Here is a 27774-nt window from a genome sequence, read left to right on the forward strand (position 1 = left end):
AGTAATTTGAGCCAATTTCTAATGCTTATCTGATATATAGATACCCATCCTTCACACGCTGGTGATTAGATTAATATCCTACTTAAAAGATACTACCAAAGAAGGATTTTAGTCTATTCTTTATAGGGAAACATTTTTAATATCTGAATTCATGTAACCCAAATCAGAATTCTTGCTTTACATTTTGAGAAACAAAAAATTTTAGGATTTTTTTTTAAGAGCAAGGATTTGGCCACGATCTCAGTTCATTCCATGTTGAATAAGTAACTTTTCCTCTCTTAAATCAATCTTGAAAATGAAAGAAAGCAAACTCAAACCCAAGACAAGGAAGAAAAGGGGAAACAGTTAACATTTTGCTTAATTATCATGTTTGGTCCATTTATGCTCTTTGAGCCAGAAACTGCAAATACTGTCCTCGAATTTCAAAGTGATCAGCCGGACGATTGTATGCTGTCCAGACCGGTTCTCCAACAAACAGTCTCATTGCCTTAACATAGTTCTAGAAAAAAAACAGAGAACAAATTATTGAAGTGTAGCAATTCTGAATTTGTTGTTGAAATAAACTGAGATGAGCTTTCTTAGTGTTTTAATCCTTGCCAAAAGGGTTCCCCAAAGGGTCTCTATTTCAGTCAGTAGAGTTACTGGAATAGAAATGAGCACCCAGAGGTAATTCTCATGCTCCTTTTTTATAGGAGGTTTTTTTTTTTAAGCCTATTTCAGAACCAAGTTTAGCTTCAAACAGCAGGAACACAAAAGTACCTAAACCCCAGGTGCTTCTCAGAGACATGAAAATGTAGAATTAGAGGTTCAAGAATATGGATAGGTGGCATAGTGTCTAGGTGGTGCAGTGGATAGAGCACCGGCCCTGGATCAGCAGTAACTGAATTCAAATCTGGCCTCAAACACTTAATAATTACCTAGTTGTGTGGCCTTGGGCAAGCTACTTTAACCCCATTGCCTTGTTAAAAAAAAAAAGTTGGAAATGTGAATCTTGAGCTTAGCCACCAATGTAGTCTCTATGACTATATTTCAAGGAGTTCATGCACTTGAATGGGATAAAAATCAAGACTATGGAGCAGGTAACCTAGATCTACTAGCTCAAACTGGGGTTTTCATGGCAAGGATACTGAAGTAGTGTGCCATTTTCTTCACCAGATCATTTTATAGATGAGGAAACTGAGGCAAACAGGATTAAGTGACTTGATCAGGACTATATAACTAATAAGTGTCTGAGGTTGGATTTGATCTCAGGTTTTCTTGACTTCAGGTTGAGTACTCTACCCACACTGCCACCTAGCTGTCTCTACATATATGAATATATAAAGACAAATGAACTAACATAAAATAAAGAACCAAGTTCCAGATTACTAACCTATGCTATACTGTCTCTTTGGTAAAAACATATATAAGGGGAGCAGCTAGGTGACGCAATGGATAGAGCACTGGCCCTGGAGTCAGGAGTTCAAATCCAGCCTCAGACACTTAATAATTACCTAGCTGTGTGGCCTTGGGCAATCACTTAACCCTATTTGCCTTGCAAAAACCTAAAAAAAAAAAATATATATATATATATGTATATATATATACATATATATATATATATGTATATGCATAAGCAATGCCACTCAACACTCAAAAACCAATATTTTCATCTGACAAGTAGAGACAATGTTCTGTTAGGGTTTGTGTCCTAAGTTATCAAAATTTGCAAGTTTTACACTTGGAAAAAAAAAACAAAGTAGTCATAAATTCTGTACTGTTTCATCCAGGGTGAATCGATGATAAATCCCAGCTGGAAGTGTTATCATATCTCCTTTCTCCATGAAGATACGGATCCACTTGTCTTCTTTATCTCTTACATCAAAGTATCCACTTCCATCCAAGATATAGCGAATTTCATCATCAAGGTGCAAATGTTCTTCATAAAACATCTTGATCTGAAGGAGGAGGGAACTATTAGTGAATATTAAAGATCCAATATGCAAATTAACAAGGGCCCACCCACAGATTCCAACCCTCAAATAACTTGAGGGTGTACAGAATTATAATGAAATGGAAATTCAATCATACACCATGAATACTGTACTTTTCTAGATTCCCTGCCTCGGGGACACATCATCAATATGACAAGTAGAAAAAAGACCAGGGAAAAACTCAAAAGTTCTAATTTTTTTTTAAATCCAGAACATTTCTTGAGTTTTCCTCTAAGTCATGGATTCTTTCCAAAACTTCAAAAAAGCTATTTTGATAACATTTTGATATATTTGGTATTCTTTGAATTCTATGTATTTTAATTTCTGCATTTAAAAGCATCATTCTGAGAAGGGGGTCCCCTGCTTTAAACCCATATTAAGATAAGGCAATAATTTAAAGTGCTTAGGCAAAGAAATAATGACTTAAATAACTGGAGGAATAACACAGTACTTATGACTTGGATGTACTAATATAACAATAAAAATCTCATCTAAATTCATTTATAGATTTAGTATTAGCTCAATCAAACAAACTTGGGCAGTTAGGTGGTATATATAGTAGAGTATCAGACATGGCGTTAGGAAGATGATCTTCCTCAGTTACTAACTGTGTGACACTAGGCAAGTCACTTAACCCTGTTTATCTCAATTTCCTCATCTGTAAAATGAGCTGGAGAAGGAAACGGCAAGGAAACCAAGTATCTTTGTCAAGAAAATCCCAAAAGGAGTCACAGAGAGTTGGACACAATTGAAAAACAACTCAATAGACTAGCAATCAAATAACCTAAGAAATTATATAGTTACACAAATCAGCAATTCAATTAGAAGAAAAAAGTCAGAGATCTCAAGAGAAATGATAAAAAACCTCAAATTTTATCCCCCAAAATCACAGAAACATAGAAAAACACAAAAGTGGAACATTCTACATAAGAAAGAATCAGAATATTTAGCTAAAACCAAAAGCAAGCAATGTAGATACCATTGCATGTTTTTCATTAAATATGGGAGGAAGGCAAAGATGATCATTTCCCCCCACAATTATTTTATATAGTTTTATAAATGCTATAATGGTAATGAGACAAGAAAAAGAAAATAAAGGCTCAAACAAAGGTAAAGAGGAGATAAAATTATTCCTATTTGATGTGATGTGATGATTTATTTGGAAAATCCTAGGGAATCAGCAAAGATACTACTCTGAGATAAGTAACAGCTTCAGCAAATGCAGACCACAAGATAAATTCTCAAAAATTTCTATGTAATAATAAAATCCTAAAAACAATTAGTGCAAAAGAAAATCCCATTTCAAATAACTACAGAGTACATAAAGTATCTTGGAATTAATTTACCAAATCACATAGAAGACCTATTTAGATTCAATTACAAAGTCCTCCTTGAAGAGATAAAGAATACTATTTTTTTAGTTTTTTTTTTTTTTGCAAGGCAATGGGGTTAAGTGGCTTGCCCAAGGCCACACAGGTATTATTAAGTGTCTGAGGCTGGATTTGAACTCAGGTACTCCTGACTCCAAGGCCAGTGCTCTATCCACTGCACCACCTAGCCGCCCCCCAAGAATACTTTAAATAGTTGGAGGAATATTCAGTACTCATAGTAGGACCCTATCAATATAACAAAAATGACAAGATTACCACAGTTAATTTATACTCTTAATACTATCCCAATCAAATATCCAAGAGAATAATTTTTATTGATAAAATAAAACAAAATTCACTTGAAAAAAATCTAGAATAAGAAGAGAAATAACTAAAATAATAAGGAATAAGGGAGGAATAGTACTCCTAGATCTTGTTATTTTATTAAAGCTGCAGTCATCAAAACCATCTGGTATTAGTTTAAAAATAGAAGTAAATCAACGTAACAGACTAAACAAGGGAAAATCAGAAACAATGGAATTCAATAACCCAGTGTTTGATATACCAGAAAACATAAATTACTTAGGAAAGAATTCCCTATCTGATAAAGAACTACAGGAGAAAATGGAAAGCAATCTGTCAGAAATAAGTCTGAGACCAACACTTTACATCATATTCCATAAAATACTCCAAATAGATACACAGACTTAATATTTTTTAAAATTTTTTTTATTTATTTAAGGCAATGGGATTAAGTGACTTGCCCAAGGTCACACAGCTAGGCAATTATTAAGGTTCTCAGTCTAAATTTGAACTCAGGTCTTCCTGACTTCCAGGGCCAATGCTCCATCAACTGTGTCACCTAGCTGCCCCCAGACAATATTAATGATTATATTTAAAAAAAAATTAAAAGAGAAGCAGGCTATGATAGGAGATGTTTTCTTAACCAAACAAGGGGTAGAGGCAATTTAAAAAAATAGATGACTTTAATATAAAACTGAAAATTCCAATACAGATAAAATGAATTCACTTAAGAAGGAAAGCAGTCAAACAGAAAAAATATTTACTTCAAATTTTTCTAATAAGGTTAATAAACATAATTATTATATATGTATACATACATGGGTATACATAGAGCCAAAAATCATTCTTCAGTTAGTTAAGTGGTTAAAGGATAAGAACAAACACTTTTCAAAAGAATAACAAATTATTAACCACATGAAAGAATAGTCCAAATTGCTAATAATTAGAAAGATAAAAATCAAAACAATCCTAAGGTATTCTCCCAATGTCCTGCAAACTAGCAAATATAACAAAAGACTGCAATAATCGATGTTGGAAGTATTATATGAAGATAGGTACACTGGTACATTGTTGGTGGAGCTATGAATTAGGATCATTATTTTGGAAAGCAACTTGGAATGAGACAAAGAAAGCAGCTAAACTATCCATATCCTCTGACTAAGAGAGACTCTGTATCACTGATTAAAAAGAAAGTATCAATTTATTCTACCATATGTATAGCAGCAATTTTTGTGATAGCAAAGACTTGGAAACAAAATAGATGTCCATTCACTGAGGGAATGATTAAGCACATTGTGGTTCTTGAATGTCCTAGATATTCAATAAGGCCCTGGGGACGTATGAGGCCTACCTATAGGTTTACTAAATGTTTTAGTAAATGAAACTCGGCTACTGCAGGGCTCTCACTAAAATGGCAAATCAAAGTATAGTGCCTATTATTTCAATAAGGACTTTTAAAAGTAAGGTTGGACAGCCCTATATTTTTTTTTGTAAGGCAAATGGGGTTAAGTGGCTTGCCCAAGGCCACACAGCTAGGTAATTATTAATGTCTGAGGCTACATTTGAACTCAGGTCTTCCTGACTCCTGGGCCGGTGCTCTATCCACTGTGCCACCTCGCTGCCTCTGGACAGCCCTATATTAAGAGTGTTACTATGCTATAAGAAATGATGAATGTGATGAATATAGAGAAGCAGAAAAAGATCTACGTGAACTAATTAACAAAGTAAGTAGAGTCAAGAAAACAATACATACAATGACCATGCAAACAATAAACAAAAACAATGATGTGAACAGAAAGAACAATTATATACATAAAATCAAAACTGAATTTTTCAAAATTATAAAGAAGAATCATGGCTGGAAAGAAAAAACATAAGATACTCCCATCCTATCCCTTTGCAGAGCTAAATGGTCTACAACTTTTGCACAATGCATATATTTTCAGTCTTTTCCATTATGATTTTTTCTACTTTCTTTTCTTTTATATTTAAAAAAAATTCCATTATACGGGATGATTGTCTAGTTGGGAAAAAGATACTAAGATAAAATGTGGTGATAGAAAAATAAAAAAACCTTAATAAAAACTATGTAAAAAAGAAAAACAGAGGGGCAGCTAGGTGGCACAGTGGATAGAGCACCGGCCCTGGAGTCAGGAGTACCTGAGTTCAAATCAAACCTCAGATAATAATTACCTAGCTGTGTGACCTTGGGCAAGTCACTTAACCCCATTTACCTTGCAAAAAACTAAAAAAACCCCAACAGCCCCTCAAAAAAAACCAGATACTTTTCATAACTAGAGAGTAAATGTTAGATTATGACTAGAGAGTAGATTATTAGCAAAACAAGTAATAAAGGCAATTGCAAAAGACAACAGATAACTGCAATTTAAAACTGATAAATTTTGAATGTACAAAATAAGTGAAATTGGTATTAGAAGGGAAGCAGGCTGATTGGTTTGAAAAGTATTTTAAATACATTTTTAGAGGGGGGCAGCTAGGTGGCACAGTGGTTCAGCACCACCCCTGAGGTTAGGAGGACCTGAGTTCAAATCCAACCTCAGACACATAATAATTACCTAGTTCTATGATGTTAGACAAGTCACTTAATCCCACTGCCTTAGAAAAAAGCAAAAAAAAAACTATTTTAGATCAACTGAAAATATTAAGAAATAATGTTTTCTCCAGTCTAAAAAGGTTTCCATTTGGGAAAATGCGTAAGAGGTCAAGAAAAAAGACTAAGGTAGAAGAAGAAACATTACCCGCCCTTTTCCATTTAGAAAGGAGGAAGATTTTTTTTTGTCCATTCAGAGGAAATGTTTTCAGTCTTTAGAGGGGGGATATTGCATGAAGTTAGCCCCAAACCACATTTTAACATATGACCTTTTCTTTGTTCAAGATTCCTATAAATACAATATAATAAATATTTATTAAGCATCTTCTATATATTAAGCACTGGGCTGAGTACAGGAGATACAAATAAGAAAAAGATTTCCTTCCCTCATAGGGATTACAATTTAATGAATATATATATGACTTAAAATTGCCTTAAAGCTGAAAGATGTCCTAAAGCATAAGAGGGCTGCATCCCTTTTGACATCAAATTTAGAAATGTTTGGATTTAGAATGTTAAATTAACAAAAATGGTTTCTATCAGATATACCTAAAATGGAATGGAATATTAATATTTTTTCTTCTTTGTATCAAATATTCTTGAAAAAGGTAAAAATCAAAGATGAAATTAATTTGCTATATAACAAATATATTATCAAAGGTTCACTTGAATACAATTTGAAATCAGGTATTTATTATTCATAACCATGAGGATTAAATATTGGGAAAAAAAAACAGGTATTTTTTTAAAAAAGAAAGTCCTATATTAGAAAACCAAAAGTAGAATTTCCAAACCCTCTTCTCTGCTAAGCTAGTCCAGCTTGATACTACCTCAAATATATTTTGGCTGCTCTTCTGCCTAAGTGGCATTACTGATAGAGTGTAGGACCCAGAATCAGAAGGCAAGTTCCAATCCATCTTCAGATAACTTACTATCTATGTAAGCAGGGACAAGTCACACAGCCTCTCTCTGCTTCAGTTTCTTCATCTGTGAAATGGGGATAATAAAAGCGCCCACCTCCCAGAGTTGTGAAGATAAAATGAGATATCTGTAAAGCTCTTTGTAAACTTTAAAAGTATCAGCCAGATGCTGATGATTACATTATCTGTTCACACCTTTCTCCAAACCTAGAATTCCTACACTCTCCTCAATTTAAGACCTACTTATCCTTTCAAAGACTTAAATCCCTGCTTTTTCAAGAAGTCTTTCTAAGCCAATCCAGTTTACAATACTAAGCCATGTGCTGTGATGTCTTAGATACCACATAGCCACAATCTAGGCACCCTGCTTGCAATCAGAGGGGATACAGGTCAAAGGTGAGTAGTGGTCACTCTGAGGCTTGAACTCAGTATGATCTCCTGTCTCCTAGTTCATTTTTTCCCCCACAGCTAGGTAATGGGGTCTCCCTCCACCTCCAAGCTTGAAATGTTGCAAGAATAGGAAAGGGAAATAATGACAGGGGTTTCTGGGAGGGCTATTTTAGTCCAAGGTTTACAGGGGGTTCCATAACCCTATCCTGACTAACTGGTCGGAACCCTTCCCCAGATCCAATTCAAGATTTTAGATAAGAAATAGAATAGATCCTCTTCAAAGAAAGGTGGTCAACCTCATATTTATGCTTGAGACTGAATGGGCATTGTCCTGTGAAATTTCCCATATTATTGTAATGGTTATTTATCTTTTGTAATATCACATAATATTTCACTTTTTAAATTTTTTTTGGCTTAGGAAGACTATCCAATCTCCAAGAGAGTAAGGATCATGTCCTATAAAATCATATACAACTAGGACTTAGTTCAATGAATATTTTATGGGCTCAAATATGAAGAACTAGAAGGGACCTTTAGAGATCATTGAGTTAAGTCTTTCATTGTTCTAGGTAGGTCAAGTCTGTGGCTTACATGTAATCACAAGGGTCATGTTAGACCAAATTTGGACACCAGTTCTAAAATCATATATCTTGTTCTCCTCCCTCACTCTTCTAGTCAGCATGGTAAATTTAGAAGTAGTCAATGAAAAGAAACAAAGGTCGTGTCCAACTCTTCATGACTCATTTAGGGTTTTCTTGGCAAAGATACTGAAGTGGTTTACCATTTCCTAATCCAATTCATTTTACAGATAAGGCAAAAAGAGTTAAATGACTAGTCCAGGTCATCCAATAGGTGTCTAAGGCTGGATCTGAACTCAGGCCTTCCAGACTCCAGGCCTGGCATTCAATCCACTGGCCCACTGAGCTGCTCCATAACGATAACAGGAAATAAAATTGCAAAGGAGAACCTGGAAATCACATATAAACCATCCCAAAGATCAAAGATTGAAATTGCATCATATATTAACAAAAATTCACAACTCAGTAATATAAGTTAAATCAGAGGAAGACATCTAGGTTTTACTTCCAGTCTTTTGATCCTATCACATATAAATCTCAGATATGTTCTAGAAGACCAGTAGAACACCAAATGATTCTGATAATTTTGTCTTTTTTCTTCTTTTTGGCAAGGCAATGGGGTTAAGTGACTTGCCCAAGGTCACAACAGCTAGGTAATTATTTAGTGTCTGAGGTCAAACATGAACTCAGGTCCTACTGACTCCAGGGATGGTGTTTTATCCACTGCGCCACCTAGCTGCCCCTGATTCTGATAACTTTGAGATGAATAGTTAAATTTTTTTTTTACTAATAACTCTGAAATTAATGAATGTTAATGAGCTTACCCCAAAATAACATAAATTAAAGTTAGTCTGTTTCCCATCAAAAACCCTAAAAACTGTGACCTCAAACTGTAGCCCCCTTCCCTACCTCCCAGGCCCTGCACTCTCTCTCATCTCCATAGAGTTTATGTTGCAGAATGTTCCTAATCTATGGTTAGGTGAGTGATATTCTTGGCTTCTCATCCATCCTTTTTCTCATGCTGTTTGCCAGGAGTGGTCCTTCCCAGTGAGTACCCAAAGCACCAGGCATGCCTACATTTTATAATTTCATAAATTAATTATCAATTCAGTTGCATAACCAAAAGCAGAATGTGCTGCCTTTGCAAACTTTATTGGAACTTTCCCAGCAGGAACTGAATAACTGCATTGGGGTATATTCTAAAGAGTATTGCATTGGGGGCAGGATTTCTTAAACTTTTTGGTCTCAGGACCTTTTCTCAATCTTAAAAATATAAGACCTCAAAAACTTTTGTTTATATGGGTTATATCTGGTAATATTTACCATATTAGAATTTAAAACTATTAAAATTTTTAAAATATGCTTTAATATATTTTAAAATAACATATGTCATTACATATTAACATAAATTACATATTTTTATAAAAATTAACTATATTTTCCAAAAAAAAATTAGTGAGACTTAGCTATTCTCAGCCATACAAAGATCCAAGACAATCCCAAAGGACTACTGATGAACCATCCTATCTGCCTCCAGAGAAAGAACTGATATCAACTGAATACAGACTGAAGTTTGCTATTTTTCACTTTCTTTCATTTTTTTCTTTTATTCAAATCTTATTGTACAAAAGGACTAATATGAAAATGTTTTAGAGAACTGCACATATGTTAACCTCCATCTAGCTGATTGATTACCATCTCAGGGAAGGAAGAGGAAAGGAAGGGAAAGAGAAATAGATTTGGAACTCAGAACTTTAAATTAAAATGTTAAAAAATAGGGAAAAAAGGTTTTGTTGTTCTAAAGGATATTTTCTAGAAAGGAAAAGAGAAGGAATATGGTGGAAAGGTAGGTGATATAACAAAAGATACCAATAAAAATGTAATTTTTAATAATTCAAGTAGTAGAGAATTATACTGGTTAATTTGTTTAAAGATAACATTGTCCTAAGAGGAAGAATTAGGAGCATTTGGGACAGACTGTGTTGTAATTGTCCTTTACTACTAAAAGACCAAGTAGTCTAGGTAATTTAGGAAAGAAGAAATAGAAAGATTATCCCAGTACATGGGCAGTTTTTAAGAAACAAGAAAAAAGTCAGATCAAAAGAATTGAATAAGTGACTGTAGCCCTCAAAATGTAACAAATATCAGAATTTGGTCAGATCAAAATAAGTAGAGAGAACCAAATTAGTTTGTAAAAAGTTTACTATGATCTTTATTCGATATTTCTTTTTTTCTTTTTCCTATTATTGCTTGGTTTTTCCATTTTTTATTGTATTGTGGGGTTTCAAAAATAAACTAACTTACTACTCACTGAAAAGAAGTCTCTGGCCAATATGGCCAGAAAGGACAATGATCAGTGTTGGAAGGGATGTGGGAAATCTGGGACACTAATACATTGTTGGTGGAGCTGTGAACTCATCCAACCTTTAGGGAGAGCAATTTGGAATTATGCTCAAAGGGCAACAAAAATGTGCATACCCTTTGATCCAGCAATACCATTACTGGGTCTATACCCTGAAGAGATTATGAAAAAGGGTAAAAACATCACTTGTACAAAAATAGTCATAGCAGCCCTGTTTGTGGTGACAAAATATTTGAAATTGAGTGAATGTCCATCAATTGGGGAATGGCTAAACAAATTGTGGTATATGTATGTCATGGAACACTATTGTTCTATTACCAGGAGGGATAGCAATTCAGGGAAGCCTAGAAGGATTTGCATGAACTGATGCTGAGTGAGATGAACAGAACCAGAAGAACATTGTACACCCTAACAATAACATGGAGATGATGATCAACGTTAATGGACTTGCTCATTCCATCAGTGCAATAATCCAGGGGTATCTGTGATGGAGAATACCATCTGTATCCGAAGAAAGAATTGTGGAGTTTGAAGAAAGACCAAAGACTATTACCTTTAATTTAAAAAAAAAAACCCTGTTATCTTATTATGTAATTTTGCTATCTCTTATACTCTATTTTTCTTTTTTTTTCTTAAGGATATGATTTTTCTCTCATCCCATTCAACTTAGATCAATGTATACCATTGAAATGAATAACAGACTGCTGCTGTCTTTCTTGGGGGGTGGGGGGGAAGGAAGCGAGATAAAATCAATCAATCAATCAATTAATTAATTAATTAATAAGAAAAAAGAAAAAAGAAAAGAAGTCTGGATATAGTCTCCAGACACTAGTAGATTCCTCTCTACTAAACAATTCAGTATTTCCCTTACCTTTTCCTCATAATTTGGAAGCTTGTCTTTACAGATGGTTATTATGTCCATCCAGCAATAGCTTTTTTCTTTTCGGATCTTCTCTAGCTCTGGGTCATTCTCATACTTGTCAGCATCCAGCTAAAAAGGATTAAGAAAATCATATACTTTAATATTAAGACATTATTCAAAAATGATTTACTGAATCCCTCCTATGTACAAAATTCTATGTTAGATAATCAGACATAATAGGGAATGCAAAATTAATTTGACATTACAAAAAACTGCTATTTATTCAAAAACATCTTGAAAAATGCTTTTCTGATTAATATTCATAATACCTAGTGAAACTATCTGCAAATTGGCTTGGACCACCTTAAAATTTCCCACATAGTAATTGCTATATTGAATTAAAAAAAAACTGGATAGAATTAGTTCATACAACATCATATTATGGATAGTCATTATCCATTTGCACAATGCGTTAAGTAGATGATTTAGTCTTCCTGATGGTAGAAGGTATATAACACTGAAAACTTCTGCCTGAAGTATATCCGAGAAATCTTTGTAGTACTACCACCACTCAGAGAAGGAGGGCAGGGGTTGGCAGGGGTAGCAGTAGGCCTGAGGGTCAGCAATAGTTTTGGGCTTGGAATCATAAAAACCTGAGTTCAAATTCTACCTCACAAACTTACTAGTTGTGTGACTCTAGGCAAGTCTTTTACTTTCTTAGCTTCCTTAACAATAAGTTGAGGATAATAATAGAATAACAATGTTATTGTGAGAATCAAATGAGATAATGTTTGCAAAGTACTTAGCCCAGTGCCTACTACTTAATTAAATACTGATTTTCTTTCTTCCTTCATTTTATTGACCTGAGCACACAATTCATATTATTCACATAGAGTCAAAAAGAAAGCTAGAAACCACTTGACAAATCAGGTATTTGAATAAACCCCCAGGACCTGCCACTAAGCAGCCCTCAAAGACAGCAAGTCTAGCTAGAAGGATAGAGGAACAAGCACAAGTGCAGCAATTAGTCCATCTGTGATCAACCTTCCCTGGATGCAGACATCACGCTTGCTTGGAGAGTAGACAACCAGCTAAGAGACAACTGTAGATTGTCTGGGGCTACTGCATCAGTCCTAATGACACTGAATGAAGTCTAGTGGATGCAAATATTGTACCTAGAGAAGGACCTGTCAGGGTGATTTTTCTGTCAGGTGTCCAAGTCAGGGTCCAAATTTGGGTTTTTGTAATAGCACATTTGGCTGTTCTTGTAATGTCTGAGACTGTGGATGAATAGAAGGTTGAACCTATAGGAAAAACATTTCCTGGTGTATCTGGCCATTGATTTAGTACCTTCAGGCAGCCCAAGAAGCCAAGGGAGGAATCAGCCTGACTAGGCCAAACTCTCAATACATTTCTATCAGAGAGGTTTTTAGATCTTGTTACCCAGATAATTACAACAACAATCCTTTCTGGACTTTTCCTGGGTAGAATCATCCAGAAGATCACACCACCCTAGCAATATCAGTTCAGTTATGTATAAGGCATCATATTATGTCCTAGGAGAAAAACATAAGAGTACAAAGTTAAATCCCTGGAACTAGTCCTTGAATGTGGGCCCAATATATTAACATGATCATTAACATGCACAAGGTCAGATGTTAAAAGAAAATAACAAAGATATGTGAGTATTTACATCAGGTACAAGTCAAAGGGAAATGCAAGTCACTGGAAATAGGTGGCACAATCACCTTGATAAATTAGGCAATATAGTCCACATTTATCTCCTAGTACTTCAAGATACAGAATTTCTAGGGAAAAAAGGGTCAGTATTCCCTCCACTGATCTAGAACAGAAAGGGACCATGAAATCTGTTTATCCATTTTTCATATGAGGAAACTGAGGCCCAGGGAAGTTTAGTAACTAAGCCAAGTTTACATAGGTAAAGAAATATTCAAGGCTAAGTTGCTTGATGCCAAAGTCAGTGTACTGTCCACTATACCACTCTGTCCCTGAACATTTCTAAACCTCTTTTAGAGATGCTATGGTCATAAGGCAGTCTAAAAAATATGTATACCTATTTATAGTCAAAATAAGCTTTTCCCAATTGGAAGCTAGTATGGCAGAAACTTGGATTAGACCAATACCTCAAACCCTATACCAAGATAAGATCAAAATGGATACAGGATTTATACATAAAAAACAATATTAGAGCACCCACGGCGTCAGCACGTGGCGCCTGCAGAAGCCTGAGTGGCCGATGGCGGGTTCTGCCGCTCTGGATGTGTCCGGAAACAGGCTGGTGGTGAGAGGCGGCAGTTGGTTTCTAGTGACAGGACAGTGGTGAGAAGATGTACCTCTCTGATATTTACAGCTACAGATGAGAAGATTTTGGTGGCAGACAAGTCTGGAGATATGTATTCATTTTCAGTATTGGTACCATGTCAGGGTGGAAAACTTGAACTTGGACACCTGTCTATGTTGTTGGATGTGGCCATGAGTCCTGATGACTGTTATATTCTCACAGCTGACAGAGATGAGAAAATCCGTATTTGTTTGCAGCACCACACAACATAGAATCTTTCTGCTTGGGTCACACTGAGTTTGTGAGTAGAATATTTGTAGTGCCAAATCATCCAGATCTGTTATTATCTACTTCAGGGGACTGTACTCTAAGACTCTGGGAATACAAAGTCGGAAAAGAATTGCAGTGCTTTCATCTTAACAAACTGAGAAATCCTGAGGCGACTCCATTTGAGAAGAATTTTGCTGTTTCAAGGATAACTTATTGTTGCCAAGAAAACTGAATTGCCATTTTATGTGACTATATTCCTGTAATCTACATCTTCCAACTTGATGGTACCAAGAAACAGCTGATATACAAAGAGCTTACCTTTAATCATTGCTTTTGAGGAAATGCAAGGACTTTGGATTTTACAAGAGTGTAGAGAAATGCCTGTTTTGCTCTATCACCTTGAGAATGGACAGTGGCAGCCTGTTTCCAAACATGAGGTGTTAAAGAAAATCTCTAATAACCTACATGAAAACTGGACCATGATGGAAGGTGGATCCCCTGGCATGGATGATAGCTTTAGCAGTCTCTATAAGACCACATTTGATAATATGACTAATTACTTGAAGAAAAAAGAAGAAAGAGTATAGCAACAATTGGAGAAAAAGAAGAGAAAGAAGAATCTTTGACTTGATCTTAAGAAGTAAATTTGATGCTTAAGAAGCAAAAAAGAAATGTCACATACACTGGTGTGACAATTATTTCCTTAGTCATTTGAAAGTCATAGGATCATAGATTTAAAGTCTGACATACCTTAGTGGTCCTCTATTCTATCCTTCCTATTTTATAGATCAGAAAATAGGTTCAGAGGAGTTTTGACTTGTCCAGGTTCACTTTGGTAGAAAGTAACACTTGAGATTTGAATACTAGTTCTGTAATTAGTACTTGTTAAAAATTCATGGGAGGGGGCGGGTAGGTGGCCCAGTGGATGGAGCACCCACCCTGGAGTCAGTAGTACCTGAGTTCAAATTCAGCCTCAGACACTTAATAATTACCTAGCTGTGTGGCCTTGGGCAAGCTACTTAACTCCATTTGCCTTGCAAAAACCTAAAAAAAAAATTCATGGGAGCAAAGATCACATTTTACATTGACTTTCCCTTCTTTTCCCTATTATGTTTAGAAAAGGAAATGCTGTAAACTATTTGCATCTCCTAAATTTGGTGGTAGTGCTGTTCAGATCCAGGAACGCACTTGTATTAAGCTGTTTGGGATAAAATGGCAGTATTCTTTGTTAAGAGGAAATGAGGAAATGATATTGTACTATGGTCCTTTAGTGTGTGTGTGTGTGTGTGTGTGTGTGTGTGTGTGTGTGTGTGTGTGTGTGTGTGTGTATCTATATATCTATATATCTATATCTATATCTATATCTATATCTATATCTATATCTATATCTATATATATATATATATATATATATATATACTTTATCCTCCAACTGAGGAAAGAAATAAAGTTTGTAAGTTTAACTGAAGATGTTATAAATAATTGTAGTAGGAATGCAGGCCTGTTATCTTCTTTTTTGAAGGTAGTAGTCTGGGAACTCTTGTTTCTCATCAGATTAGATGTGCTAATTTGGGTCATTAGCTATTCAAAACCTCAGCCTTCTGAACTCCCACCAGTACTTCTCTGAGCCAGACTATAGAAGATGGATGAATATCAAAGTAGAGGCATTAAATGAAAATTATATTAAGATATATAATAAAGAATTTAATAAAATGTTCATTTCTTAATTTCAAAATGTATTTTGTTATATCCCTAAATTATTTATTTGAGATACTGATAAAATCCATCACTTTCACATTAAATGTTATTTTAGATATTGGTAAATTTTTATGTCTGAAGGGATCATCTTTGTGGAATGGTGAAAAGTAGGGATAAATTGATCTTTTTTTCTGAACTTGACAAATATGAACAAACATAGATCTTTCCATCATAAAAAAGGTTGCTTGCAAAATTGCATATGACCATTATTGTACAATTTGCATTTCTTTTAAAAATAAATTTAATAAAAGCATCATTAGTTTCAAAGCTGAAAAAAAAATATTATAGGCAAACTAGGAGATCAAGGAATAGTTTACCTGTTGGATCTATGGAAAGGGAATCAGTTTATGACCAAGGAAGAGATGGAGAACATCATTAAAAACAAACTAGATAATTTCAATTACATTAAATTTAAAAGGCTTTTGCAGACAAAACCACTGTAACCAAGATCAAAAGAAATGTAGTAAATTGGGAAACAATTTTTACAACTAGTATTTTTGACAAAGGACTCCTTTCTAAAATATAGGGAACTGGGTAAAATTAAAAAAAAAACAAGCCATTCCCCAATTGACAAATGGTCAAAGGATAGGTAAAGGTAATTTACAGATGAGTAAATCAAAGCAATCCATAGTCATATAAAAAAATGATCTGAATCACTACTTATAAAAGAAATACAAATTAAAGCATCTCTGAGGTACCACTTCACACCTCTCAGACTGGTCAATATGACCAGAAAGGACAATGACCAATGTTGGAAGGGATGTGGGAAATCTGGGACACTAATGCATTGTTGGTGGAGCTGTGAACTCATTCAACCTAGAGAGCAATTTGGAATTACGCCCAAAGAGCAACAAAAATGTGCATACCCTTTGATCCAGCAATACCACTACTGGGTCTATACCCTGAAGAGATAATGAAAAACAGTAAAAAAAATCACTTGTTCAAAAATATTCATAGCAGCCTTGTTTGTGGTGGCAAAGAAATAGAAATTGAGTAAATGTCCATCAATTGGGGAATGGCTGAACAAATTATGGTATATGTATGTTATGGAACACTATTGTTTTATTAGAAACCAGGAGGGATAGGAATTCAGGGAAGCCTGGAAGAATTTGCATGAGCTAATACTGAGCGAGATGAACAGAACCAGAAGAACATTGTACACCCTAAAAGCAACACGGGGGTGATGATCAACTTTAATGGACTTGCTCATTCCATCAGTGCAACAATCAGGTACAATTTTGGGGTATCTGTAATGGAGAATACCATCTGTATCCAGAGAAAGAATTGTGGAGTTTGAACAAAGACCAAGGACTATTATTTTAATTTAGAAAAAAACCCCAACCGTTATCTTATTATGTAATTTTGCTATCTCTTGTACTTTATTTTTTTTCCTTAAGGCTATAATTTCTCTCTCATCACATTCAACTTAGTTCAATGTATACCATGGAAACAATGTAAAGATTAATAGACTGCCTTCTGTGGGGGGTGGGGGAAAGCAAGATTAGGGGGAAAATTCTAAAATTCAAAATAAATGAATTTTTAAAGAGTTTTTCCCGAATTGTCTATATTGTCACTTGTGAAATAATCCTATAAGGATGTTCCCGATACATGGAATTAAGGTGATCTATGGACCAAAGGAAGGGAATTTCTTGCTTGGGTCAGCAGAGATGGAGTAGGTTGGAGGTAGGAGGACACCAACCATAAGCCAAAGGAAAATCTTTTCTTTAGGGTGTCTGTTGAATACTGGCAATCAGGCATTGAGACTGGAGGGTGAAGGGAACTGATTGTCAATGCAGAGATGAAGCCCATGAAATCAATATCAACCAAGGAAGCCAAAATGTAGAATTCACCATCTAATCATCTATTTATCCTATTCAACTTGATTTCCCAAAGCTTTAATTTCTTTACTGGGTGTTGGTATAATCAGGAGGGAGGTTACTCAAACTGCTTGTCAAGCCTCTTCCTAACCCAGTTGCCTTTGTAAATCAATGAGTACAAAAACTCATCCCATAGATACCTGGTTTTTCACTGTATCTGGGTCAAAATTTAATCTATAAAATTCTCAAGGGTCTGGAATCTACCATAGCTGAGATCTGCAATACCTAAAGATATAATAGTCCAAATTCAAGAACCAGAAACTAATAAATTGTGGGGTGAGAAATGAGGGCATACAGAGAGATGTATAGAGACAGAAGACAATGGGGAAGAAAGGAAAATGCCATATAGTAGACCAGTCTACTATATAATGCAATATAATGCAATAGTAGACCATTCTACCAGTGGATTAACTTTAAATGCAAATGTAATTTGACATGTAAAGTGACTTCACAACCTGTTATTGTTTGTCCTTTGTTTTTTGGAGAGGGTCAGTGACATCATGGGGTGATGTCTAGAGGTGAATTGGATTTAAGTAAAGCAAAGTTAAGCAGTCTTCATAAACTTTACAGTCTTCTTACACTTTCCTTTCTTCAGTGCACTCTACACTCTATAGTCATGCTTGCCTCACACACATCCCCCTATCTCCATGGATTTGCACTGATTGTCCCCCAAACTCTTCCTCACTTCCAAGTCCAAGTTTCTTTGAAAACTCAGTTCAAATATCACTTCTGTATGAGGCAGGAAAGGTCCTATTCAATGCCTTGCCTTCCCCTAACCCTAGTCCCTTTCCCTCTAAAATTACCTCGCATTTAAACTGTATATATCTTATACATACAGTTAGATACATGTAAATTCCTTAAGAGCAGATGCTGTCTTTTTGTTCTTTACTTATTAGACTGAAGTGTCTGACATAGAGAAAGAATGGAAACAAACATATATTAAGCTTTATTTGTGACATAGTAGACACAAAGTAAGTGCCTTAACCTTATTAAATACTTGCTAACTGATTGAGTAAAACACTACCTGGGCAGTAGAGGTGGGTTACATGGTGCTTTCAAAGCTGCACTGAGCCTCACGCATCATGCAACTAGCTCCCAGGTGGCAGTGTTCTAGTAAGGACACTTCAAATCTAGCTAAGAACTAAAGTTAGAACTTAATTCACATAGCTTTGAGTCACAAGTAGCTGCATCCACTAGGTTACTTCACCTGAGATTGCTTCATCCAAGTTCTACTGATCTATCAAATCAAGGGTTTGTGGTTCAGTTGTTTTCAATTCTTGTTGACCCCATTTGGGGTTTTCTTGGCAAAGATATTAGACTGGCTTATCATTTCCTCCTCCAGCTGATTTTACAGGTGAAACGGAGGCAAACAGGGTAGAGTGACTTGGCAGGGTCATACAGTTAATAAGTGTCTAAGATCACATTTAAGGCAGCTAGGTGGCATAATGGATAGAACACTGGTCTTGGAATCAGGAGGACCAGATTTCAAATCCAGCCTCAGACATTTTTAACACTAGCTGTGTGACCTTGGACAAGTCACTTAACCCTGATTGTCTCACATCTAGGGTCCTCTCCAGTTGTCCTGCTTCATGTTTGGTCACTGGACCCCAATAGCTCTGGAGGAGATAGTGAGGTTGGTGACTTAGCACAGCAACCCCTCACTCAAATCCATATCATGTGCTTGTCATGGCATCACCTGATATAATTTTCTTCAAGAATAAAAAGACAAATATCACATTAAGACCATATTTGAACTCAGGAAAAAGATGAATGTTCTTGACTCCAGGCCCAGGACTCTAATCCAACTAGCTGCTCCTACCAGATCAAGAATATTTTATACCAAATTTTGACTGAGGTCCCAGAAGGAGCTGAAAGAGTCTCACAATCCCTTGTCCCTGCTGCATCCCTCAAAAATCAACTACCTAATAGAATGTAAGCTCCTTTTTTCTTTGTCTTGGTCTCTTTCTCTCCGAACTACTAACTTTCTCCCCTATTAACACAGTACCTAGCACACAAGAGATCAATAGATCTTTGCACAGCTGAAGTCTTCTTGAGCTTCACTGTCTAGGCAGAGGATGGCCCAGGAAAGGTGTAGTCTTGGTCAGGGTCTGCTAAGCCACTTCCTGATTTAATAAGTCCATACTGACAAGTATAATCATAAGCATAAATATCAGCGATAGTAATGATAACTCTTGTTCACATAGAAGAGCTTTTAAGATTTATAGCAGTGGTCAATTCCATTTTATAGATGAAGAAACAAATGCTAGTGTTTTGAGAAGTTGTCAGATACATGAGTTAAATCCATGTCTTCCAATTCCAACCAATTTCAATGCTTATTCTAATATGCTAAATATGTACTGATTCCACTGAGATATTTTGGAGATATTCATCTTTTCTAATTAACCATTTTCTCCCACCTGGCTCTTCCCTGAAATTAGCTCCTTTTACTTTGTTATCTATCCTTATGTTGTTCTCTCTTTTTTATGCACTATTTTTTAATGATTTACTTTCATAGTATTACAATAATCTTGTGTGAAAGTAAACAAACCTTCTGCCCCACTCAAACCTCAAGAGAAATGAAGTGAGAGGGAAAAGGGGGTACTTCAGTCTGTGTTGAGATACCATCGGCTCTATCTCTGAGTTGGGTTGTATTCTTTATCATAAGTCCGTCAGAGAAGTTGCTTCAATATTTTTTATCCACAGTTGCTATTGCTAACTGTATTTTCATCCATTCTATTCCTCCCCACTCCCATTTATTCTATTCTCTCTCTCTCCTTTCACCCTGTCCCTTCTCAGATATCTTCTCCCACAAGCTTCCCTCTCTTCTATCACCTATTCCCCCCCTTCCCTTCTCTCTGTCCCCTTTCTCCCATCCCTTTCCTTTCATTTCTCCACTGGAGTAAGATAGATTTCTATACCATATTGGGTGTATATTATTTCCTCTCTGACCCATTTGTAATGAGAATGAAGGCTCACTCAATTCCCCCTCCTCTACTCCATTGCAAAAGCTTTTTATTCACTCCTTTATGTGAAATATCTTAGCCCATTCTACCTCTCCTTTCCCTTTCTCCCAGTACTTTCCTTTATCACCTATTTACTCCATCTTCATACTCATTATACCATTATATTCAGCTCCCTCCTGTGCCTTGTCTATAAAAGCTCCTTCCAACTGCTCTTATAAATGAGAAGGTTCACATGAGTTATCAGTATCTTCTTCCCATGAAGGAATACATGCAGTTCAACATCATTAATTCCCTCATAATTTACCCTTCTCATCCACCCTCTCTATGCTTCACCTGAGTCCTGTACTTGGAGATCAGACTTTCTGTTCAGCTCTGGTTATTTCATCAAGGAAGTCTGAAATTCACGTTTCATTGAAAGTCCATATTTTCCCTGAAAGAGGATGTTCAGTTTTGCTGGGTGGTTGATTCTCATTTGTAATCCAAGTTCTTTTGCCTTCCAGAATATTATATTCCAAGCCCCACAAGCCTTTCACTACCAAAACCTATGTAATTGACTGTAGAGCCACGGTAATTGAATTGTTTCTTTCTGGTTGCTTGTAATATTTTCTCTTTGACTTGGAATTTGGCTACAATATTCCTAGGAGTCTTTTTTATTTTGGAAGGGGAGAATCTCTTCAAGAGGTGATTGGTAGATTCCCTCATTTTCTAGTTTACCCTCTGCTTTTAGGATCTCAGGGCAATTTTGCTGCATTATTTCTTGGAAAAATGAAGTCTAGGCTCTTTTCCTAGTCCTGACTTTCAGGAAGGCCATTAATTTTTTTTTAGGTTTTTTTTTTTGCAAGGCAGATGGGGTTAAGTGGCTTGCCCAAGGCCACACAGCTAGGTAATTATTAAGTGTCTGAGACCGGATTTGAACCCAGGTACTCCTGACTCCAGGGCTGGTGCTTTATCCATTACACCACCTAGCCGCCCTGCCCATTAATTTTTAAATTATCTCTCTGGATCTAGTTTCCAGGTCAGTTGTTTTTCCAATGAGATGTTTCACATTTTCTTCTAGTTTTTCCCATTCTTTTGATTGTTTTATTGTTTCTTGATTTCTCACAAAGTCATCAGCTTCCCTTAGCTCCATTCTACATTTGAAGGAGTTATTTTGTTCATAGAGCTTTTTTATCTCCTTTCCCAACTGGTCAATTCTGCCTTTTAAGGCTTTCTTTTCCTCATTGAATTTTTGGACTACTTTTTCCATTTGACCTAAACTGTTTTTTAACATGTCATTTTCTTCAGTATTTTTTTGTATCTCCTTCACCAAGTTGTTGACTTGGTTTTCACAATTTACCTGCATTGCTATCATTTCTCTTCCCAATTTTTCCTCTACCTCCCTTATTTGCTTTTCAAAGTATTTTTTGAGATCTTCCATAGCCTGAGATCAATTCCTATTTCTCTTGGAGGCTTTGGATGTGTAAGACAATGCAGCAGAGTCCTGCTCCAGGGATAGCAGAGAGACCTCTAACTTATCGTCTGTGGCCAAGTACTCTGGAAGCAGTTGCTGGGTGGCTCCATAGGTTCCTGAGGCCAATGCTGGCCTGGGCTCCATGCTTACTCTGGTGAAGCAGAGTTCTCCCACCAACCTTCCAAGCCATCTCAGCAATCTCCAGGGCCAAGAAATCTGGAACCTGCTCCCACTTCCATAGACCCAGGTGCCCCCAGGCACCCCACAGGCTGTTCCTGGAAGGCTGGAGGTGGTTTCCTCTAAAGCAGCTCCCTGAGGCTTTTTCCCATTCCCAGTTTGGTGGAACAAATTTTTTTCCCACAGATCTACCAAGTTGTCTCCAACTGGGAAATTGTTTCACTCAGTCTTTCTGTGGTTTCTGACCCTCTAAAATTTAGTTAGACTGATGATTTTATGACTTTTGGGACTTTTGGGGGAAGAGTTTCTGGACATTCCTACCCTCACACCACCAACTTGGCTCCATTACCTCTTGCTGTCTCTCTTGATGGAATATAAGTGCTTTGAAAGCAGGGACCTATTTTGTTTTATATCTTTAGGAAATTCCAGTGTCTTGTCATATGGTAGGTTCTTTAATAATAAATGTTTGCTATAGGCATTAAGTATCTACTGAGTGCAAATACCAAGCTAACCATGATGGGGCAAGAGGATAAAAAACAAAATTTAACTAAAAGCTCTTTACTGATCTATTTTTAAGTTGTAAAATATGCAAAAGAAAAATAACACTTTTCTATCAGTTTCCCATTCAAAAAATGAAAATTTACTATAAAGGAAATAAAGTTACACCACAAAAACAAAGTGAGAGGCAAGCACCTTCACTGAAGATGACACTTCCTTATAAAGAGTGAACCCATCATTATACCAAGTCATGGAGAAAGGCAGAAAAAAATATGTAAATATTCATATGCCAAATTCAAAAAGACCTTTTTCTGGATAGTAAGATACTAGCTAGTATGGACTGGAAAGAGCATTAGACCAGGAGACCTGGATTCCAATTCTGGCTGACATTTTTAGCTCTCTGCCTTCCAGGAGAGGTGAGATGACTTTCTCGGATTCATCATTTGCAAAATAGGTTTACATTCATCATTTACTAACTCACTGAATCTTTCGATCATTCATCATTCAACAAGTATCAATTCATCAAGCACTGAAGTAGCTACCAGGGAGTTACAAGAGAAAGGGTCCTAGTGAAGATAAAATCAACAGTTAATTCAAATTTATCCCCTTTTTTTTACATCCCCCAACGCCAACAAAGAATCTGGATAAAATATCCTACTATGGCAAAAGATTTAGAAAATAGTGATTGGTTAATGCCCTTGTCCTTTGAGTACTTTGAGAAGTCCAGAAGGAAAGAAGATTAAGTAGCTCACTTTTATAGAGTGACTTTAAGGTTTTTACAAATTTAAACAAATGTAAAATACATGCTTGAGTGCACACAAACTTTTGCCAAGGCTAAAGTTAATGATTTTGTCTATAGAAGGCACAGAAAAAGTAGTATTTGATATGAAATGTGGAAATTAAACCAAACTTCTGCATTGCATACTTGGAATAATGCGTTGTACTCATATAAGATTATGCAAACTGACAAACTAAAAGAACAGTTCAAGAATTTCAAAGAAAAAGTGCAAGTACTAAGTAAAAGTTATTTATAGAAGAGAGAAAACTTTTCCAAGGTTCATTATTTCCTATTCCTTCAGTCTGAACTTCATTTATTAGAACTTTTCAAATCTGGTGCTATTTCACTTTCCAACAATGAGAAGGACTTCAGGTTTCCAAATAAGCACCCTCTATTCTACTTGGCTATCTTCCTTACCTAGATTTTTCATACAGCTACATGAGGGCCTATGCTCAAGTTGTTCCATCACCTGGAAAAGCCCTTCCTCTTCATGCTGCCTCTCCAAATTCTATTCATTCCACAAAACCTGGTTTAAGCTTTCATATTTTTTTTTCTGATTTACCCTAATTCTCTCCTTTCTCTTTAATCTGAATTTTCAGAAAATTTCAGGACTCTAATTTCCTCATTTTCTAATTTATGCAACTTAACTAAGAAGCTGTAATTTGTCTAGGATGATTTTTTTTTTCTGCTTCCACAATTGTATTAGTGGCCTCACTTTAGCACTTAGTTATATATTTCAAATTGTTAACACAAGTTTCATTCTTCATTAGCTCTTCCACAAATGACATTCCATTTTCCTCTGTCTCTGCATAGGTGGACTCCCTACTCTACTCCAAAATATTTTTCAGGTACTGTCCCTTTACCCAAGTATGTTCATATTGTCTGTTTCTCTCTCTCTCTTAAAATTACTTTGTATTGGGGGGGCTAGGTGGCGCAGTGGATAGAGTACTGGCCTTGGAGTCAGGAGTACCTGAGTTCAAATCTGGCCTCAGACACTTAATAATTACCTAGCTGTGTGGCCTTGGGCAAGCCACTTAACCCCATTGCCTTGCAAAATCTTTAAAAAAAAATTACTTTGTATTTAATTATTTGTGCAAATGGTATAAACATTTAGTAGAATGTAAACTCCTTGAAGGCAAGGATTGTTTCCCCCAGTATTCAACAGAATGCCTTGCACATTTATGTATTATTCATTAATCATTACTAATAATTAAGAAATTAAGAAATTTACAAGACATTTAATAGATATTACATTTCTGAATTAAAGGAACAATCAGTGATGTTTCTTTACAACTTCACAATACAGCTGTAGAAAGTTCTCAATAAATGTCTGAATAAAAGAGGAAAGAGGTAAACAGGAAAGTAATTATAATATTCTGGCCCCAGAAAAAAAAAGTGAGAAAATATACCTCTCTTTTTGCAGAGATAGGGGACTACAAGTATGGAATATTGCACATTCTGTCAAATAGGTTTACTGTGTTGATTTTTTTTATAGAAGTGCCTTTTCTTATTACAAGTGATAGGTCACTTGTAAGACAGAGAGTAAAATATATTCAGAAGTTATTTTATATAAAAAATAAAAGTTATCCATATATCTAAGATTCTTTTTAAAAAAGAAAATTACCTAGAAAAAAATTTAGGGGCAGCTAAGGGTAGCACTAGGCCTAGAGTCAGGAAGACACATCTTTGAGTTCAAATCTGGTCTCAAATCTGGGCAAGTCACTTAACCCTCTTTGCCTTGGTTTCCTCTTCTGTAAAATGAGTTGGAAATGGCAAACCTCTCTAGTATACGTGCCAAGAAAAACCCAAATGGGGTCATGAAAAGACAAACATGACTGAAAAACAAGTGAACAACCACCACATAGGGAAAAAAAAAACCAAGCTTAAAAAAAATTAAGCCTCCTTAAATTTGAGACGGCAACTCTGGGGAGATATTAGTGTTCAATTTCAATTTCCAACAATTTACTATTTATTTACTAATCCCCTTTGTCAAGGGGATTGGCATTGAAGGTATCAATTCTAGAATATCCACAGCAGATGAAAACTATTAGGCTTTCAAATCTGCTTCTGGGGGCCAGAGGGAAGAAAGCATAAGGTTTATTAGCAAAGTATGTAATTTCTGCACTGCAGAATCTTCCAGATTTCTTCTTTCTTCTTGATTCCTTTGCTTCTACTAATCCCCATTATTTGGAATAGGCTCGTCTCCAACTCTCCTCCCTTTTTCAAATTTCTACCATACCTTAGATGAGCTCCAGTTTCCTCATCTGTAAAAAAGGGGTGGGTGGAGATTAGAGTCAAGATTGGGGTTCTTAACAAGGTCCTAAAACTTGTTTTCAAAAAATATTTTGATGATTATCTTTATATTTTATTTCCTTTGTTCCTTAAAACTCAGTTCTAATCTTAAGTATTTTATTTTATTATTTTAAAACATTATTCTGAGAATTTTTTTTCAGAATTTTAAGGGGGGGTCTAAGATACATAAAAGGTTAAGACTCCTTGATCAAGCAATAATAGCTTAAGATATAACACATATTCTAATAATATATAAAATATGAGCTTAAAATACTATGCTGACATTGTGTGATGATCCACTATGATAGACTTAGCTTTTCTCATCCCTTCAGTGATCAAAAACAATTCTAAAAGACTTGTGATGGAAAATACTGTCCAGACTATGGAGTCTGAATACAGATCAAAGAATACTATTTTCACTTTTGAAAATTTTTTTCTTTCTTTCTCATGGTTTTCCTTTGTTCTGATTCTTCTTTCATTACACAACTCACATGAAAATATTTTTAACACTATTATACATGAATAACCTATGTCAAATTGCTTGCTGCTTTAGGGGAGGAAGGAGAAAAATTTAGAACTCAAAATTCTGCAAAAATGAATGTTTTCCAGTGGACAGAGCACCGGCCCTGGAGTCAGGAGTACCTGAGTTCAAATGTGACCTCAGGCTCTTAATAACTGCCTAGCTGTGTGACCTTGGGCAAGTTATTTAACCCCATTTGCCTTGCAAAAACCTTAAAAAAAAAAAAAAGTAATGTTTTCTCGATGGATTTGCTCATTCCATCAGTGCAACAATCCAGGACAATTTTGGGGTATCTGCGATGGAGAGTATCCAGAGGAAGAACTGTGGAGTTTGAACAAAGACCAGGGGCTATTACTTTAATTTAGGGGGAAAAACGTGATATCTTATTGTCTGAGCTTGCTATCTCTTACACTTTATGTTTCTTCCTTAAGAATATGATTTCTCTCTCAATTTGGATCAATGTATACCATGGAAACAATGTAGACTGGCAGATTGCCTTCCGTGGGGGATGGGGGAAGGAAGCAAGATTAGGGGAAAAACTGTAAAACTCAATAAAAAAAATCTTTCAAAAACAAAAAAAAGTGAATGTTTTAAGATGTAATTGGAAAAAAAAAACAAAAATACTCTGGATTCCGCCAAATCAATATTTATTACGCATCTCCGCTGCGCTGAGCTCCACCGCTCCTTAAGTTCCAGAAGCTTCCAGAACCCTGAGTACCGGCTCCGACGTAGGCGAAGCGCTTGGCCTGCGGTGGCAGCCCCGCGGCTCGGCTCCGCGCGGGCTCATCTCGCCGGACGCCGGCCGGCCGGCCTCTCGTCTCCCCTCCCAAGTCGGCCAAGGCCCCGGCGCGGCTGAGGAAGCGGCCCGCCCTGCCGCCGCGCTTACTTTTTACGGCTGAGGAAACCGAGGCAGGCCGGGTTGCGTGACTCGCCCAGCCCCGGGCTGCGGGCGGAAGGGCTCCCAGCTTGGCCCCGCCCCCGCCTCGCTCTACCTGATACGCAGGCGCACTACGGGCCCCTCCCCCCGGAAGGAGTAGTCTCTCAAGGTCAGGCACGTTCTAAGAGGTCAGAGTCCCTCCCGCCCACGTGCGGAGCGCGGGCCTACGGCGCATGCTCAGTCATCCTGCGGATGTGGGTCACTAAGCGAGGCGCGCCCTCCGCTAGGGCTCTGCGGGCTCCCCAGAGCGCCGGGCGCGCCGCCCCTCCCCCGCTCCCGCTCCCCCGCTCCCCTTAACCTACTTTCCAGTAAAAGACGCCGAGCTGCCGCAGCTGCTCCAGGCTGACTGGCCGCCCCCCTTCCAGTCTGTGCGGTTTCCTCTGGTCCTCCGCCGAGTCATCCATGTACCAGGCCTCCACCATCTCGGCTCGCTCCTCCGCCCGCGCCCAACCCCGCAAGCTCCGCCCACGGCCCGGCCCGACTGGCGCCACCCACGGGCCCGCGGCCCCCGGCCTAGGCTGGCCCTGAGCCGACGCCGCCTCCGGCCTGCGTCGCCCGGCCGGGCCGGCCCGCCGGAGCTGCC

The 27774-nt window shown here is 36.9% G+C and overlaps 1 protein-coding gene and 1 pseudogene across 1 annotated transcript; one reads left to right on the top strand and one right to left on the bottom strand.

The window, feature by feature from the left end:
• On the bottom strand, positions 1–27774 carry ADI1 (acireductone dioxygenase 1). Its single transcript, XM_074209585.1, has 4 exons — positions 27494–27774; positions 11379–11498; positions 1758–1937; positions 1–499 (listed from the first exon to the last, which is right to left on the bottom strand). Exons 1-4 carry the CDS (start codon positions 27611–27613, stop codon positions 380–382), a joined length of 540 nt encoding a protein of 179 aa, XP_074065686.1. The 5' UTR covers positions 27614–27774; the 3' UTR covers positions 1–379.
• On the top strand, positions 13721–14567 carry LOC141504339 (tRNA (guanine-N(7)-)-methyltransferase non-catalytic subunit WDR4-like; annotated as a pseudogene).

Source organism: Macrotis lagotis, chromosome 1 (genome assembly GCF_037893015.1).
Source record: "Macrotis lagotis isolate mMagLag1 chromosome 1, bilby.v1.9.chrom.fasta, whole genome shotgun sequence".
Classification (NCBI taxonomy): Eukaryota; Metazoa; Chordata; class Mammalia; order Peramelemorphia; family Peramelidae; genus Macrotis; species Macrotis lagotis.

Bases quoted from the DNA above. Each gene is read 5' to 3' on its own strand.
- ADI1 (XM_074209585.1), bottom strand. From the start codon at position 27,613: ATGGTGGAGGCCTGGTACATGGATGACTCGGCGGAGGACCAGAGGAAA. The intron at 1,938-11,378 runs GTAAGGGAAATA...CTCCTCCTTCAG, and splicing joins TTCCAAATTATGAGGAAAAG to ATCAAGATGTTTTATGAAGA. The intron at 500-1,757 runs GTACAGAATTTA...TTTTTTTTCTAG, and splicing joins GATTCACCCTGGATGAAACA to AACTATGTTAAGGCAATGAG.